At 55.8% G+C, this 13716-nt stretch overlaps 2 protein-coding genes across 6 annotated transcripts in view; one reads left to right on the forward strand and one right to left on the reverse strand.

Annotated features, from left to right (window-relative positions):
* Nucleotides 1-91: 91 nt before the first annotated feature.
* On the forward strand, nt 92-3739 carry UBXN10 (UBX domain protein 10). The gene is made up of 3 exons (XM_081341158.1): nt 92-143; nt 665-779; nt 1160-3739. The coding sequence occupies exon 3, from the start codon at nt 1175-1177 to the stop codon at nt 2027-2029; it is 855 nt and encodes a 284-aa protein (XP_081197284.1). The 5' UTR covers nt 92-143; nt 665-779; nt 1160-1174; the 3' UTR covers nt 2030-3739.
* A 158-nt stretch (nt 3740-3897) lies between these two features.
* Nucleotides 3898-13716, reverse strand: part of MUL1 (mitochondrial E3 ubiquitin protein ligase 1) — a 40133-nt gene continuing 30314 nt past the window's right edge. For 3 of the 5 annotated variants that reach the window (XM_081341141.1, XM_081341140.1, XM_081341143.1), the window contains 11 exons: nt 11213-11258; nt 10791-10844; nt 9949-10084; nt 9651-9743; nt 9318-9420; nt 8956-9070; nt 8621-8798; nt 7693-7930; nt 7437-7599; nt 6474-6665; nt 3898-5754 (listed from right to left, as the gene is read on the reverse strand). In XM_081341141.1, the coding sequence (XP_081197267.1) occupies nt 5693-5754; nt 6474-6665; nt 7437-7599; nt 7693-7930; nt 8621-8798; nt 8956-9070; nt 9318-9420; nt 9651-9743; nt 9949-10084; nt 10791-10844; nt 11213-11258 (1380 nt within the window). In that variant the 3' untranslated portion in view covers nt 3898-5692. Of the gene's footprint in view, nt 5755-6473; nt 6666-7436; nt 7600-7692; nt 7931-8620; nt 8799-8955; nt 9071-9317; nt 9421-9650; nt 9744-9948; nt 10085-10790; nt 10845-11212; nt 11259-12361; nt 12490-13716 lie in introns of those variants that run through there. The other 2 variants (XM_081341142.1, XM_081341145.1) reach the window with 2 other exon arrangements.

Genomic DNA, 13716 nt, shown 5'->3' on the forward strand with positions numbered 1-13716 from the left:
TGGGCCCCGCTCTCTCCTTCGCGTCTTGTTCCGGTCAAGGCCGGAAGTCGGCTGGCGGCTGCAGTTGCCGTGGAGACGCGGCGCTGTTTACCGCCGAGAAGGGCCCGCCCGCGCGCAGGGCTGCTGGATGGAGCCGCGGCCAGGTGAGGCAGGGGCGCCCCCCTTCCTCTACGATCCCCATCGTCCCCAGCCACGGCGGGGAACCACGGGGACTCGATCAAACCGAGCTCGCTTGGACGATGGGCACAGAGGCTGGGGATGATGGGAACCGTGGTTTTCCGGACGGCTAGGACCACACGAAAGCTGCGGGGCGTGGGGAAGGGTTGGGGGAAATAGTCTAGCGGGGGAGGACGGGCGGGCCAGGCTGGGAACAATGGGGCCTGAAGTCACGGGACAGGGCCTGGGTTGTGGGGGGGGGAAGGAAGAGGGGAAACCCACCCTTCTCGTTTGGCCTACCTGGCAGGGCTGTTGGGAGAGGAAAGGGGGGGCGGTGAACCCTCCAGTCCCCCCCCCAGCGGTCATCACCCCCCAGCCAAAGGGCAATCTTGGCTTGTAGAGTGGAACGTGGCTTGGTGTGGCCGGCTCTGACCCTCCTGGTGGGCGTTTCTCAGGACCCCCCCTTGTCCTCCCCCCCAGGCCCGCAACGTCTCTCCTCCCTTTCTAGGCTGCAACACCAGCGACTGCCCGGCCGTGGCTGCAGCAGAGACCCTCCTGGACTGACGGCCCTCCTCATGCCCAGAGCTGCCAGTCGTCCGGAGCCCATGGAGCATCTTTGGCAGGTGGGCTGCCCTCCTCCCTTCCTTTTACCCGCTTCCTCCCACCTGGCAAGGAGAGAGTGGCAGCTTCAAGCTCAGAGGGGATATTTAGGTCTGTGGTGTTAAATCCGGCCAGCGACCAGCGGGGGCGGCAACACTGCCCACACCGTTGGGAATTTAAAATTGCAGTAGGTGCCAAGCCCAGGTGGTGGCGGTGCTGAGCTGCAGAGCTGGGCACACCAGCCTCATACGTAACCTAGCAAGGTGAGTTGCAAAATGCTGTGTTGGAGAGGCTGACCTGTCCGTGCTATTTCTCTTTCTTTCTTCCTTCCTTCCTTCCTTCCTTCCTTCCTTCCTTCCTTCCTTCCTTCCCTTCCTTCCTTCCTTCCTTCCTTCCTTCCCAGGCCTCCTGAAAAGCAATGGCCGCTGCCTCACCCCTGACCATCTCACCCTCTGAACGGAAGGTCCCCTTCGGCATCGCAAAGTCTCCCGGCTGGCCGCCACTCCCCAGCGTCACCATGCACGTCACCCGGCCAAAGTCCGCCAAGGGGCGCACCCGGTCCAGCCTGAGCTACTCCCAGAGCCTGGGGGCCTACTCCTACCAAGTGCCATCGTGCCCCCAGCCGGTCGCCACCCCTGGGGAGGAAGAGGTCAGTGGCCGGAGGGCAGCCTCCTCCCAGCCCATCCAGGCGCTCCCGGCCGAAGTGCCGGACCTCCTCCAGCAGGTGCCCACCAGGACCTCATCTTCCCTCAACAAGTACCGGGTACTGCCGTCCATCGGCAGGAAGGACCGGAGGTCAGGCACAGCTGAAGTGATGTCCGAGCAGGCTGGCCAGCTCCCAGCCAGTGCCCGGGTGGTGGCAGCCGAGGAAGAACAGAGGTCCCAGGATCCTTCTCTGCTGAGGGGGCCCACACCTCTCCTGCTGGAGCACCCCCAGTCCCCCTTTCCTGCCTTGGAGAGGGAAGGAAGTTCTCCCACCGCCCTGACCCTCAGTCTGGAGGAGCCCGGTGAGGGGGAGCCCCGGCTGCTGCTGGCCATCCGCTCTCCTTCGGGGAAAAGGTTTGAGCGCTACTTCCGGCCCACAGACAACCTGGAGACGGTGGTCGCCGTGGCCGAGCAAAAGAACGCAGCCGCCTACCGGTGCTGCAGGATCGGGACGGCGGAAGTGCCCCGCAGGACCTTCTCGGACCTCAGCCGGTCTTTGCAGGACTGCGCCGTCCGCCACAAGTCGGTGCTCTGCATTCTGCTGGACAAGCAGGAGAGGGCGCTCTGAGCAGGACTGTCCGCGCCTCCCATTAAACCCAGGCCCTCCCAGCCTCCGTCCACTCCTTTAGATCCAGCCAAGGCCCCTCCAGGGGGGTGGGATAGTGGTGGCCTTTTCTGTCAGGCCCCTGAGGGTTTTGTCTTCAGGGCAGTTCCTCCTCTCTTCCCTTCCCCAATTCAATCTGATTTGAACCTAGAAGAGTGGGAAGGAAACCAGGGCCAGCAGGAGCTCCCTCCAGTGCCTTTTGCTGGTTGAAGGTGTGGATAACCCTTTTGGGGGGTGGGAGAAGGGGAATGCAGGCTTTCGCACAAGATACAGAAACTGGCCTTGTCCGAGGGAAGGCTGGGGCCCCCGATGCCCCGTTCCAAGGTTTCTGCTCCATAGGTAGACTCTTGAATACGCTCAGCCTTACCAAGGTCTGTTACTGCATTTTTAATCAAATTTCTTTTACAAGATTATGGCACAAATTAAGTCTGGAAGGATCCTCCCCGAATGGGCTCTCCTTCCAGTGTAAATTTGAAATTCAGTGTTGCTTCTGGCAATAATTCCAGAGCTTCTGGCAGCTTGGATGCCAAAACACACGTCGTGGATGTGTGTTTGCGTTGCCTATCGCAGTCTTGAGCTCTGCCTGGGGGGGGCGGGGGGGGGCTTTTTCTGAAGAGCTGCTGCTGCTGCTTTTTGAGCACACAAATCAACCTGCTTTGATTAAGAGTGGCCTGTTTGTGTTATCAAAATGCCATTTTCCCCCTCAAACTGTATTTGAATGTTTTAAAGAAAAACATTTCTCTGCCCGCAGGCAGAGTTGGAACTCTCAGTATTCTGCACAGAGAGACCTGCTAACAGAGAGGACAGCTTGCCAAAATCAGTCCGCCTTCCGAGCGTTGATTTCTTAGCCCAGACAGGCCAAAGGACGCTGGGAGGCAGGAGACTTTGCCAGGGCCTGGAAACCTTGAGCGGTGGTGGTGCCTGTCCAGCTAAGACCTGGGGGGGGAATTCAATTCAGCAGAGCACCCCAGTGGCTGCTCTTTGGGCCCCCTTGCCAATATCAGCCTGCTGTGGCCACAGGGCTTGCTCCCAGGGTCCAGGGGGGGGTGGTCAGTGCCGGGAAGAGGGCAGCGTATCTTGGCCTGGCCTCCTTTGAGCTGCTGGGGGACGGAGGCCAGGCAAGGCTACCTGGCATCATGCACTGCTGGGTCAAACTGGGCAGCTGGGAACTGTGGCCACCTGGAGGCCACCCGGTTGGGGGAAGCTGATAGAAACAGCCCCATTCATTTCTTCAACATTCTGACATGACCAGGTGCTGGTTTTTATGCTTTCCACTCTGGCACAGACCTCATGAAGCGATTTTAAAAACCTCTTGGGCAAACCCAGGTGGATTTCCTAGGGAAAAGGGGGGGGGGACTCCTTTTGTGGGAAGGGGAATGGCCTTTTTTGCATTGAGTTGGGGAACTCGGTCACCGTAAACCCATGGAAGATATTCTGAGGGAGAATATGCACACGGACAGACGGAAGACACCGGCAGGTGCATTTAACCCAGCTGATGCAGTGAGCACAGGAAGATGGGTGGTGTAAAAATTTAATTAATAAAAAGGCTGCATGAAGGGAGTCCGCTCAGGACTCCCAGGCGACCCTCAGCAGCTCAACCAGGGACCCCCAAAGTGACAGGCCAAAGGAACACCTAGCGGGCATCAGCTGTGTTTATTTTATCCCAATTAAAATGCAAATGCCATGACAACAAACTTACGTTTTAGTCTTTAGGGAGGGCCGGGCTCTCGCCTGAGAAGGCCAGGTACCCTCCGTGAGGAGGGGAAGGGGCACCTTCGGCCCCCCGAAGACCCACTGCTAGGAATCACACGGAAGAAAGCGGAGGCCGGGTGTCAAGTCTCGTGCGGTCTTTATTCTGGCTGAGAAGCTACATGGGAAAGCAGCCCTGCCTGCCTCTCCCATCCCCCTCTGCGTCCGGCTCACGTGGTCACCTGGTGTGGCCAGAGTGGGTCGAAGACTCCCTGCCACATACAGCCCACATCTGCCTGTTAGCTCCTATGGAATAAAAATAAGTATGCCCCTGCATACAAAATCTATGGACAGCTATGTTTTTTTAAAAAACTGACCTCACCCCCCCCCCCAAAGCTGTGGACAGAAACCGAGGAAGAGGTTGTGCACAAACATCCTAAACATTTAGGTACATTTCTAAAACGAGCAGGGCACATACGTCATATTTTGCATGAAAAGAATCCCCATCTCAGTTGCAGCCCAGTCCTCTAAAACGCAGAGATTAAAACCCAAAAAAACCCTCAAGCGATTTGGGTCCCGTATTAAGCAGGAAGCCAGGAGCTCTTCTGCCCCCACCAACCCAGCCACCCACCCAAGCCTGAATAAAAACACTTTTAATTCTACCGCGCCAGAGAGAGAGAGAGAAAGAAATCAGATCCAACGCTCGCTGCGCCTGCTCGAGATTACCCCACGGCAGAACCCAGAGGAGACGGCAGCCTCCGCTGAGCCTCCTTGGCCGCCCCCAAACTGAACACCATTTGGGGTCACCGCAATTGTAGGCATGATCTCTCCCCCCTCCCTCCCCCGCCTAAGAAGCCAAATCAGTTTGGTAGCAACCAGCAACACACAGACAACCAAAATGCACACCGGAGGCCTGATGGCCCATCAATGGTGGGCGGGGAGGCAGGGAACGAAGCTGCAATTAAAACCTGGAGCTCCTTATGAGGAAGCTGGCGCTCCTCAGCCCTTCGGGGGACACACCTGCCCCTCCAGAGGTGAAGCTAGAAACCTGCCCGCCCACCCGCCCGCCCTTCCTTTGCAACCCACAGGACTTCCTCCGGAGGCCCCAAAACAAGAGATTTAGCTCAGCCTTACGGCACCCAGAAACACGCCTCCCTTCGAGCTGCTCCTGACCAAAACATCTTATCTTCCCGTCTCTATTTGGAGCTGACAAGAGTTCTTCCCTCTAGACCAGGGTGAGCATCGGCTCTCTTCTTCCCCACCAGGCTGTTCTGCGACCCTGCCCAGGCTTTGGCTTCCCTTGCCCGCCACCCGCGGGACTGCAGCTCTCCGAAGTTTCTCGGGAAGGAGAAAAAGCATAAGAATGGAAAGACGGGCAATCGTGCCATCAACTAGGGGAAAACAATATCAGAAGACAGTGATTTTCCTTGAGTAAAAATGGCAATCTCTGCCCACTTCACACATTCCCATCACGAAACTAGCCTGGACTTTTGCTCTCTTTGAAGTGTAAAAGGAGGAAAAAAAATCATAAGCTTTAGATATTTGTCTGTCCAATCTTCCACATACTCCTTTTAGCCCTCTCTCTCTCTTCACAAAACAGGCATTAAAATCCCTTCTAATTATTGGCTACTTTTTTTGGCATCATTTTCATAATTGAAAAGGTTCTCCCACTCTTAAGGCTAAACTAAAAGAAAAAAGTAAGTTACTGTAAACATTTCTTTGCGAAACGTGTCTTCCGTTCCCCAGTTTGCACTAATTTGGAAATTAAAGTCCAGCCGCATTGTTGGTTTAAGGTAATTTCTGCAGCGCTTCTGATAATGGGGGACACCCCACTTCGCACGGGGCTGGTGAGATGGGCCCGTCGGGACGGCGTACCAATTTTGGGTGGGAGAGCCACGGGGCGGAAGGTGGGCACGCCCGTCCCCTTGGCTGCCCCCTTCAGTTAGCAATTTTCTCAATCTCATCCAAATCATCTGTATCCAATTTATAAATCTTCTTGTCTGCAAAAAATAAAAACAACAACAACAAGCAGCATTGTCAGGAAAGATTCAGAAGTCTGTAAAACAGGAACCGGTTTGATTCTCGCGTGATTCGTGGCCCAAAGAGACATTTAAATTTCTGAAAACTCACAAAGGCCACAGAGGCCGAGTTGCCGATGACACCTAAAAGTCCCTGAAGCCTTCTTCATGTGCTACTGAATACGTAATAATATTCTGGATTAAATAATTTAGCGGATAGAGAGCACGCAGTCTCCAAAGTTGGCCCCTTTTAAGACTTGTGGGCAACTCCCAGAATTCCTGCTGGCTGGGGAACTCTGGGAGTTGAAGCCCACAAGTCTTAAAAGAGGCCATGTTTGGAGAACCCTGACCTAGAGTAATAATTTTGGGGGGAGGGGGGAGGTGCCTTTGAATTAATCCTACTTCCTGGCCACTGCATGGACAAGCCCGTGCAGTTTCGCTGGCTACCTTTCAGGATGGCCCCCTCCTTGGCTGGAGGGGAGAGGGAGGGACCAGCCCCGCGTCCCTCAGCTGGCTTCGTGTCTAAGGCAGGAGGACGTTCGCTTGGTCTTGCCCCACCGGGAGGCCAAGCCCAGCCCTACAGTGAAGGGCAGAAGCGGACCTTGGCGTTTCACACAAGAGGCCCAGGGCTCCAAGCCAGAGAGAGAGAGAGAGAGAGACGAAGCTTCGGCCCGGAGCCTGGACCGGTTTGGGGGACTCACTGAAATGTTCCTGGATCCGGTTGAGGATGTTCATGCTGTGCTTGCTGTCCACCATGTTGACGGCCAGCCCCCGCTTGCCGAAGCGCCCCGTGCGGCCAATGCGGTGCAGGTAGGTCTCGTTGTCCGGGTTGCCGTCTTTGTCCACCGGGAGGTCGAAGTTTATTACCACAGAGACCTGCTCCACGTCTATGCCTGGGGAGGAAGTTTGTCATGGCGGTATTTAAGCCTCTCCTCCACCAGCTGAACAGATGACCCCATGCTCCACAACACTGCGTAGCTCACAACACGTCACAACACAACGGAAACTGGACTGACTGGCCTTTTCTAAGAGCCACCGGAGGAGGAGACCACAATCGCTTTGCAGGCAACCCTCCACTTACGACAAGGAGCACAACCTCCATTGTTAAGTGGTGTGGTCGTTAAGCGAGACATCAGGTGACAGCAGAGGATTTTACAACCGCCTTGCTGCGCTTCTTCACTGAACCACTGCAGTTGTTAAGCAAGGCATCGCCGCAACTTGCAAGATTCCCTACTGACTCTGTTGGAAGCTGGCTGGGAAGGCCGCCAATCCAATGACCGCCGTAAATGCGAGACAGTGGCCGAGCGCCCCAGCCCCGGTCCCATCACCACGAGGACGCTCTAAAGGGAGCTTAAGGGCAGCGCTGGTCCCAAGCCATCTCCTTTCAGGGCCACTGTCACTTTGGACGGTCGCTAAACAAGCGTTCATTCCATGAGGACTGTAACCCTGCAGAGCCCATTGCCCAAATTCAGAAGCCAAGAGCCAAAAGGGCACCTCAATCATCAGGAAGAGAGGCAAGAACTTCTGGATGCTCCGGCGGCACTGGGTTTTTTTTTAGGAAGAGACCGGCAGAGAGCCGCTTGACACAGGGTCTTCTGCTCGAGGCAGAGGGCCAGACTAGAAGACCTCCTGGGCCCCTTCCAGCTCCGTCCTTCTGGACTCACCTCGGGCGCAGACATTGGTGGTCACCAGGACCTTCTCCTTGCCCTCTCTGAAGCGTTCGATCACGGCCGCCCGCTGCTCCACCATCATCTCCCCGCTCAAGAGGGCGACCTGGTGGCCTTCCTTGGACAGCTCCCCCGCCAGCCAGCCGGCTGTCTTGCGAGTCTGCGGGAGGGAAGTGTCAGCGAGCCAGGGGGGGGCCTGCGGGAGGGGCGGGGCTGGGGTGCCACCCAACCCCCCACCCAGCCCGGCCCTCACGTGGCAGAAGATCATGGCCTGGGCGATGGTGATGGCTCCGTAGATGTTGCAGAGGGCCTGGAACTTCTCCTCCCGGCTGCTGCAGAGGACGTAGTACTGCTTAATGGTGTCCAGCGTCTCCTCCTCCCTCTTCAGCTTGATGATGTTGGGGTCAGGAACCACCTTCTGGGCAAACTTCCACACCGAGTCCTCAAAGGTGGCCGAGAAGAGCAGCATCTGGCAATCTCGGGGAAGCATCCTGGGGGGATAGAAACAGCCAGAACTTTGGATCCACCGCCCTGCCTTTGAAAATCCTCCTGGCAACAGCTTTCTGCTTCTGCCAACTATACAGGTAGACTGTCTCCACACAAGGAGGTTCAATCTCCTTGCTCCGCACAAGGCAGCCTGACCCTCAGCAATCATCACGCTTGGGGCCTCCAGAGGTCCCACAGACCTTCCTCCCCGCTGCCTCCATTTAACCCAGTTCCCACCACGCTTCCACAGCCTCCTCCGGCTGCCACCCAAAGGAAAGAGGCCACACCTGCTCCCCTCAAGAATTTTTTGGGGGGTTTCTTCCTGGACAACTTCCTCCCTTCCCATGAAGTGTATTTATTTCCTGCATACCCAAGTTGTCTAATAAAAGCTTTTGGCTCCCAAAAAGAAACTCAAAACATTCAAAGTGGAAAAAAAAGTCAAATATCAAAACCGTGACGTGTGAACTGCACGTCTGAAAAAAGACATTAACGTATGGAGAGAGTTTAATTTGTAAGCTGCTCAGAGTACCTGCAAAGGAAATGGGTGGCGAAGAAACTTAATAAATACATAAACAAAACAATTATTTTAAAGGAGATGGATAAAGGGATAGGAGAAAAAGGCCTAGAAATCCATGGACATTTAGCTCCCTTTCTGCTGAAGAATACCAAGTCAGAAAATTGTGGCCCTCCCTGACCTCTGGATGCGGATGCTCTGGTCCTGGTGCCCCTGGGTGGCGATCATGACGTCGGCCTCGTCTAGAACAAACACCCGGATCTTCTTGGGGTCGATGAATTTGAGCTTCGAACACCAGTCCAGGACGGTGCCTGGCGTGCCAATAACAATCTGTTCGGCAATCTTCTGGCCACGCTCCACTGTTGGGGGGGGGGAGAGAAGAGGAAGTGACCCCTTGGGGAGGTTGGCCCCTGGCCCCTCCCCACTCTCGCAGTGGAGGGACCCCGCTGATGGTAAACTGTCCGGATCCATCCCGGCAAGATGCCAGGAAATGGAGAGAACCAGCCTGATACTCACGCTTGTTGCCCCGGACAGCATAGGCCAGCTTCAGCGCAGGGTAGAACTGGCCCATCTGTTCGATGACCTTCCCGGTCTGGAGGGCCAACTCGTATGTGGGGGAAAGGCAGAGGCACTGGAGGGGAGAAGAGGGAAGAAAATTAGAAGAACAAAAAAAAATCTCTCTCCGGTCTCTCTTTTCACTGCCAGCGCATCCCCCTCCCCCGTCTCTTCCCAGCGGTTGGAGCTGGCTATGGAGAGAAAGTCCCCCCCGACCTCAGGGGAGGCGGCCGACCCCTGCCTCAACCTGCCAGGAGCAAATCGCCCTTGGCGACCCTCTCACCACATCGCCCCTCGGTGTCAAGGCTGGTGACAGCAGCTACCTGGGGATGCTTGTGGTCCGGTTCCACCCGGCTGAGCATGGCCAGGACGAAAGCTGCCGTCTTCCCAGTGCCGGACTGGGACTGGGCAATCAGGTTCTGTGGGCTGTAGATAGGTGGACACCGTGAACAGAGGACGGGAGGACTCTGGGCAGCTCAGAGGGAATGGCCACCTCTCCCCGAGTTTCATGGCAGCGGGCAATTTGCGTGGGCAGCATCTGGGCATAACGAGAACTCACCCACCTCCAGCAAAGGCCCCCTCGGAGATCCCTCTTCCGCCCTCCCCAGCCAAACTCCCCCGCTGCCCCTCCAGCCCTCCTGAGCGTCACGACTTACGGCTCTGCGAGCATCATGGGCAGGGCGTTCTCCTGGATCTTGGAGGGCCTGTTGAAGCCCATGGCATAGACCCCCTGGAGCAGCTGGGGCTTCCTGAGTGGGGGGAGCAAAGATGACGTCTACACAGCGCTACAAAGACTTTGAACCAGCTTCTCCCTCACAGGGCTGATGGGCAGGAGTAGAACAGAGACCCCCCCATGCAGGGCAGCAATGCCACCAAAGCCCCTTCTCTCAGTGATGCTCCCCCCCCACCATGAGGAACCACGAGCTCCCCGAAAGTCAAGTGGGAGGCACTTACAAGCGCAGCTCTTCGAAAGACTTCACTGAGTACAGGGGTGACGTGGGATCCCTCTGCAGCACCTCTACCTGGTTCGTGTTGTCCACCAAATTGCTACGGATCAGCTTGTTCAGCAATGACTGGGCGGCCCGATCCTCTGTGGCCAGATGGGAAAGGGGGGTTCACCAAAGCATGAACACCCCCTTTCATTTTTAGCAAGACCCTTAAACTCATATGACGCTTCATGGTGCTTTTACAGCCCCCCACTCCAAGCGGTTTACAGAGTCGGCCTGTCGCCCCCCAACAATCTGGGTCATTTTACTGACTTCAGTACGGAAGGCGGAGTCAACCTTGAGCCGGTAAGGATCGAACTGCTGGCTGTCGGCAAAGACTGCCTGCAATACTGCACTGTAACCACTCTGCCACCAAGATTTTAACCACAATCTCCTGGCAGAACACACCTGTGACAGTCAGACCGCTAAGATGCCCACAAGGAGGGTAATTCTTCTGTTTTTGGCACTTCCTGTCCTAAAACTACGGCCTGCCACCTGTCCCACATACAAAAGCCACCTAGAGGGCCTCCGGCCGAAGACCAGGTGTCCCAGCGCTTGAGGATAGAACCAGCAGATGGCAAACAGCTGGCACCGAAGACAGAACGCTGAGTGGGCTTGGCTTTCCCTCCAGACATTACAAAGCTGGGCACTCAGCAGCCCAGCCCTGCCAAGAAGAGGAGGGTCTTAACTGCCCCCCCTCCAAACAGCCCTTCTTGGAAAGGGGGACGAGGTCGGGACCTGGGGCTTTCCTGCACAGCAACAGCCCCAGGTTTGGTACTTCCTGAACCAGGTAAATTAGGCATATGCTACCTTTTTCCTCTTCTTCCGTCTTCTCTGCGCTGTCCCTTGTCTTGACAACGGCTCCTGTTGGAACAAACCATCATTTGTAGCACCACCAAGATAGGTTAGCTAAGAGGGGTCGGAGAACCACCTCTCATGGATGGTTTTATAAGTTCTCCTGCACAATGCAGAAGGCTGGCTGGGGAATTCTGGGAGCTGAAGTCCACGAGTCATAAAAGAGCCACGTTTGCCTACCCCTGCCTTAGTGCTTAGAGGCCACAAGAGCCTTTGGCTCCGTTTTGACAGGTTGGCTTCCTAGGAGTGAGGATGTAATTTCACTCCTAAAAGTGGGGGGAGCGTGGGTGCAACTGGTAAGAAGAAAGAAAAGACTCCAGGTTGTCTGTGACAGTTACAGGGAACGGCTCCACCTCGGGAATCACGGCTACACCCACCGTTGGCATCTGGCTTGAGGTTCTCCTTCAGGTGTAAGTTGCTCAGCTGAAAGGAAGAAATCAGAGAGATTCTGAGCACAAATCGGGGCTTCTCAGCCCATCCTATTGTTTAGGGTGAAAAATTAAAATCTTAATGGCTGTAGCTCTTTAAAGGATTTTAAGTTCTTATGAGCACGTTGGGTAACTGATAAGCCCAGGATTCTCAGCCTTGGCAACTTGAAGATGGGCGGACTTGAGCTCCCAGAATTCTCCAGCCAGGCAAGGCAGGACGGGGGATTCTGAGAGTTGAAGGGGCCCCTCCCACACATCTTCAAGTTGCCAAGGTTGAGAAACACTGTAATAAGCCTTCCTTTCTTGAAAAGGAGAAAGCTACAACATTTGCTGGTCACAACAGCCCTTTGGGACTCCCAGATCAGAGGCAGGAATGGCACCACGGCAGACAAGGAGCCCAAAGGACGGACAACGGCTTGGCTGCTGTGGAAACCACTTTATGGCCTGGAGAGTTCTTAGGCCGCCTTCAGAAAGTCACTTAAGCAGAAATACTAATGGCAGAGAGTTAAGGAAGGGGACCTCGACGGAGATCGGTTGCCAAGAGGAGGAAAACATAGCTGACGGACAGAACACATGTAAACTGTTTATATTACCTATATCTAAATCATTCTGTTGGTTAGGCTTATATAAATATAAATATTTATATTCTACACAATTATAATTATATAACACAAATGAATATTATATATATTATATATATATGTATGTATATACGCACGTATGTTTCTGTGTATATACATGTGTGCGTACATACACACACACACACACACACACACACTAAAAGAGAACTTCACACGCACCGTTCAAAATCACATCAATATAACCACACACTAAACTCACGCAGACATAAGGAGCACCCCCTCCCCACTCGGGACTGCAACCGCAACTTCTCACGGCAAGCCAGGTGTGTTTGTGGGTTTCAAGGGTTCTTTTCAGCCCCCGTTGGATGCTCCCCTGGTTCCAAGGCGGTTTCTTTTTCCTGCTTTTTGAGCGCCCCCCCCCAGCAGAGGGCAACTCTCTCCCCGGCAGGGGGGGACCCATTCACGCGTACACACGCGCGCCCCGGCCCGCCCAACCTCTCCGTCCGGTGTTTCTCACCGAGGCCGCGGCGGCCGCCTCCTGCTCATCCACCGCCAGCGCCCACGAGTCGGTCGCCATCCTCTCCCCAGAGACGAAGGGACCGCTCGGCCTCACACTGCAGCCCCAGGGAGGCCGCCGGCTCTGCGCAGGCGCCGCAGGAAGGGCGGGGCGCTACGCGTGCACCCAGAAAGGATTCCGGGCGGGGGCCGGCGGCGGCACGCCGGACGTTCCGGAAGCGCCTTGACCCGCCCCGTCCCTTCCTTTTTTTTTCCTCCTTTCGAAGGTTCCACTGGCGGGCCGAGCGCGCATGCGCAATTCTCTCAAAATTAAATGCAATGCGAGAGAAATGTAAACCCGTCGCGGTTTTGTCCTTTCTTCCATTCTTTCTCCGTGCTGCTACGAGAGGGGGGGGGAGGCTGCCCTGCCCGCCGTTGCAATGCCCAGCCGGGGGTCTGGAGGTCTTCCTCTCCGTCCGCCTGCAAGGCTCCTTTGCAAGCAGGACGCAACTGACCCCAATTGGAGGAGGTGGGCTGACAAGCGGCTGGCACACCTCCTTACCCACGAGGACTGCCTCTTGCAAGCTTGCCAGCTGGGAAGACCTGAACTCAGAACACCCTAGGGGTGGGCAGGCTGGAACTCGCAGTGTGTGTGGGGGTGTTGAGAAGCACTGCACCAAGCAGGGTGAACCTCAGCTGGTGGGGGCACTGGGCAAATCCTCTGGGTTTCCCCCCTTCCGTGGCTGAGCCCAGCATGCGCCATCATGCAAAAGGCCTCTCCCTCCTGGCCATGACCCTCTTCTCCCTCCTGCCAGCCTGATGGGAATTTGCTGCTGGGCAGGATGGCCGCTCTGCATCGCCTCTCTGCCTCCCCCCCCCACCCCCGGCTCAACCACCCTCCCCCCTTCCCTCTCATCTGCCCCCTCTTCTCCCGTGCTGACCCCTTTGTGCCAGGATCCACTTTGGGGTCCCGCCGTCTCATCATCTCGCTTTCCTACGGTGACATCATAGCCTTTGCCATGGCAACGGGCAGTCGAGCCGGCGTGGGTGCTGAGCCACACACATACACACAGGAGCTGGGGAAATAGCTGCGGCCAGCCGCATCGGACCTGGCAAAGGGAAAATAGGAAAATGCCCGCTGAGATGCACCTTGAATGGGGTGCAATGCTTGCTCGATTGCTGGGAAACCTGCTTGCTTGCTTGTTTTCCCACAACCATCTGGACCCCAGTTCATTCACAGAGTTTCCTGCATTTGCTCAATTTCTCCAGCCAAAAGTGAACCGCTTGAATTGTGTTCACAAAGCACACTACATAGCTCAAATGGTTCGAGGGCTTTTGGGGTCAATATCTTGCTAAATCCCAGCCAGGATCTTGGCA

Source organism: Vipera berus (genome assembly GCF_964194415.1).
Source record: "Vipera berus genome assembly, chromosome: 17".
NCBI classification, from domain to species: domain Eukaryota; kingdom Metazoa; phylum Chordata; class Lepidosauria; order Squamata; family Viperidae; genus Vipera; species Vipera berus.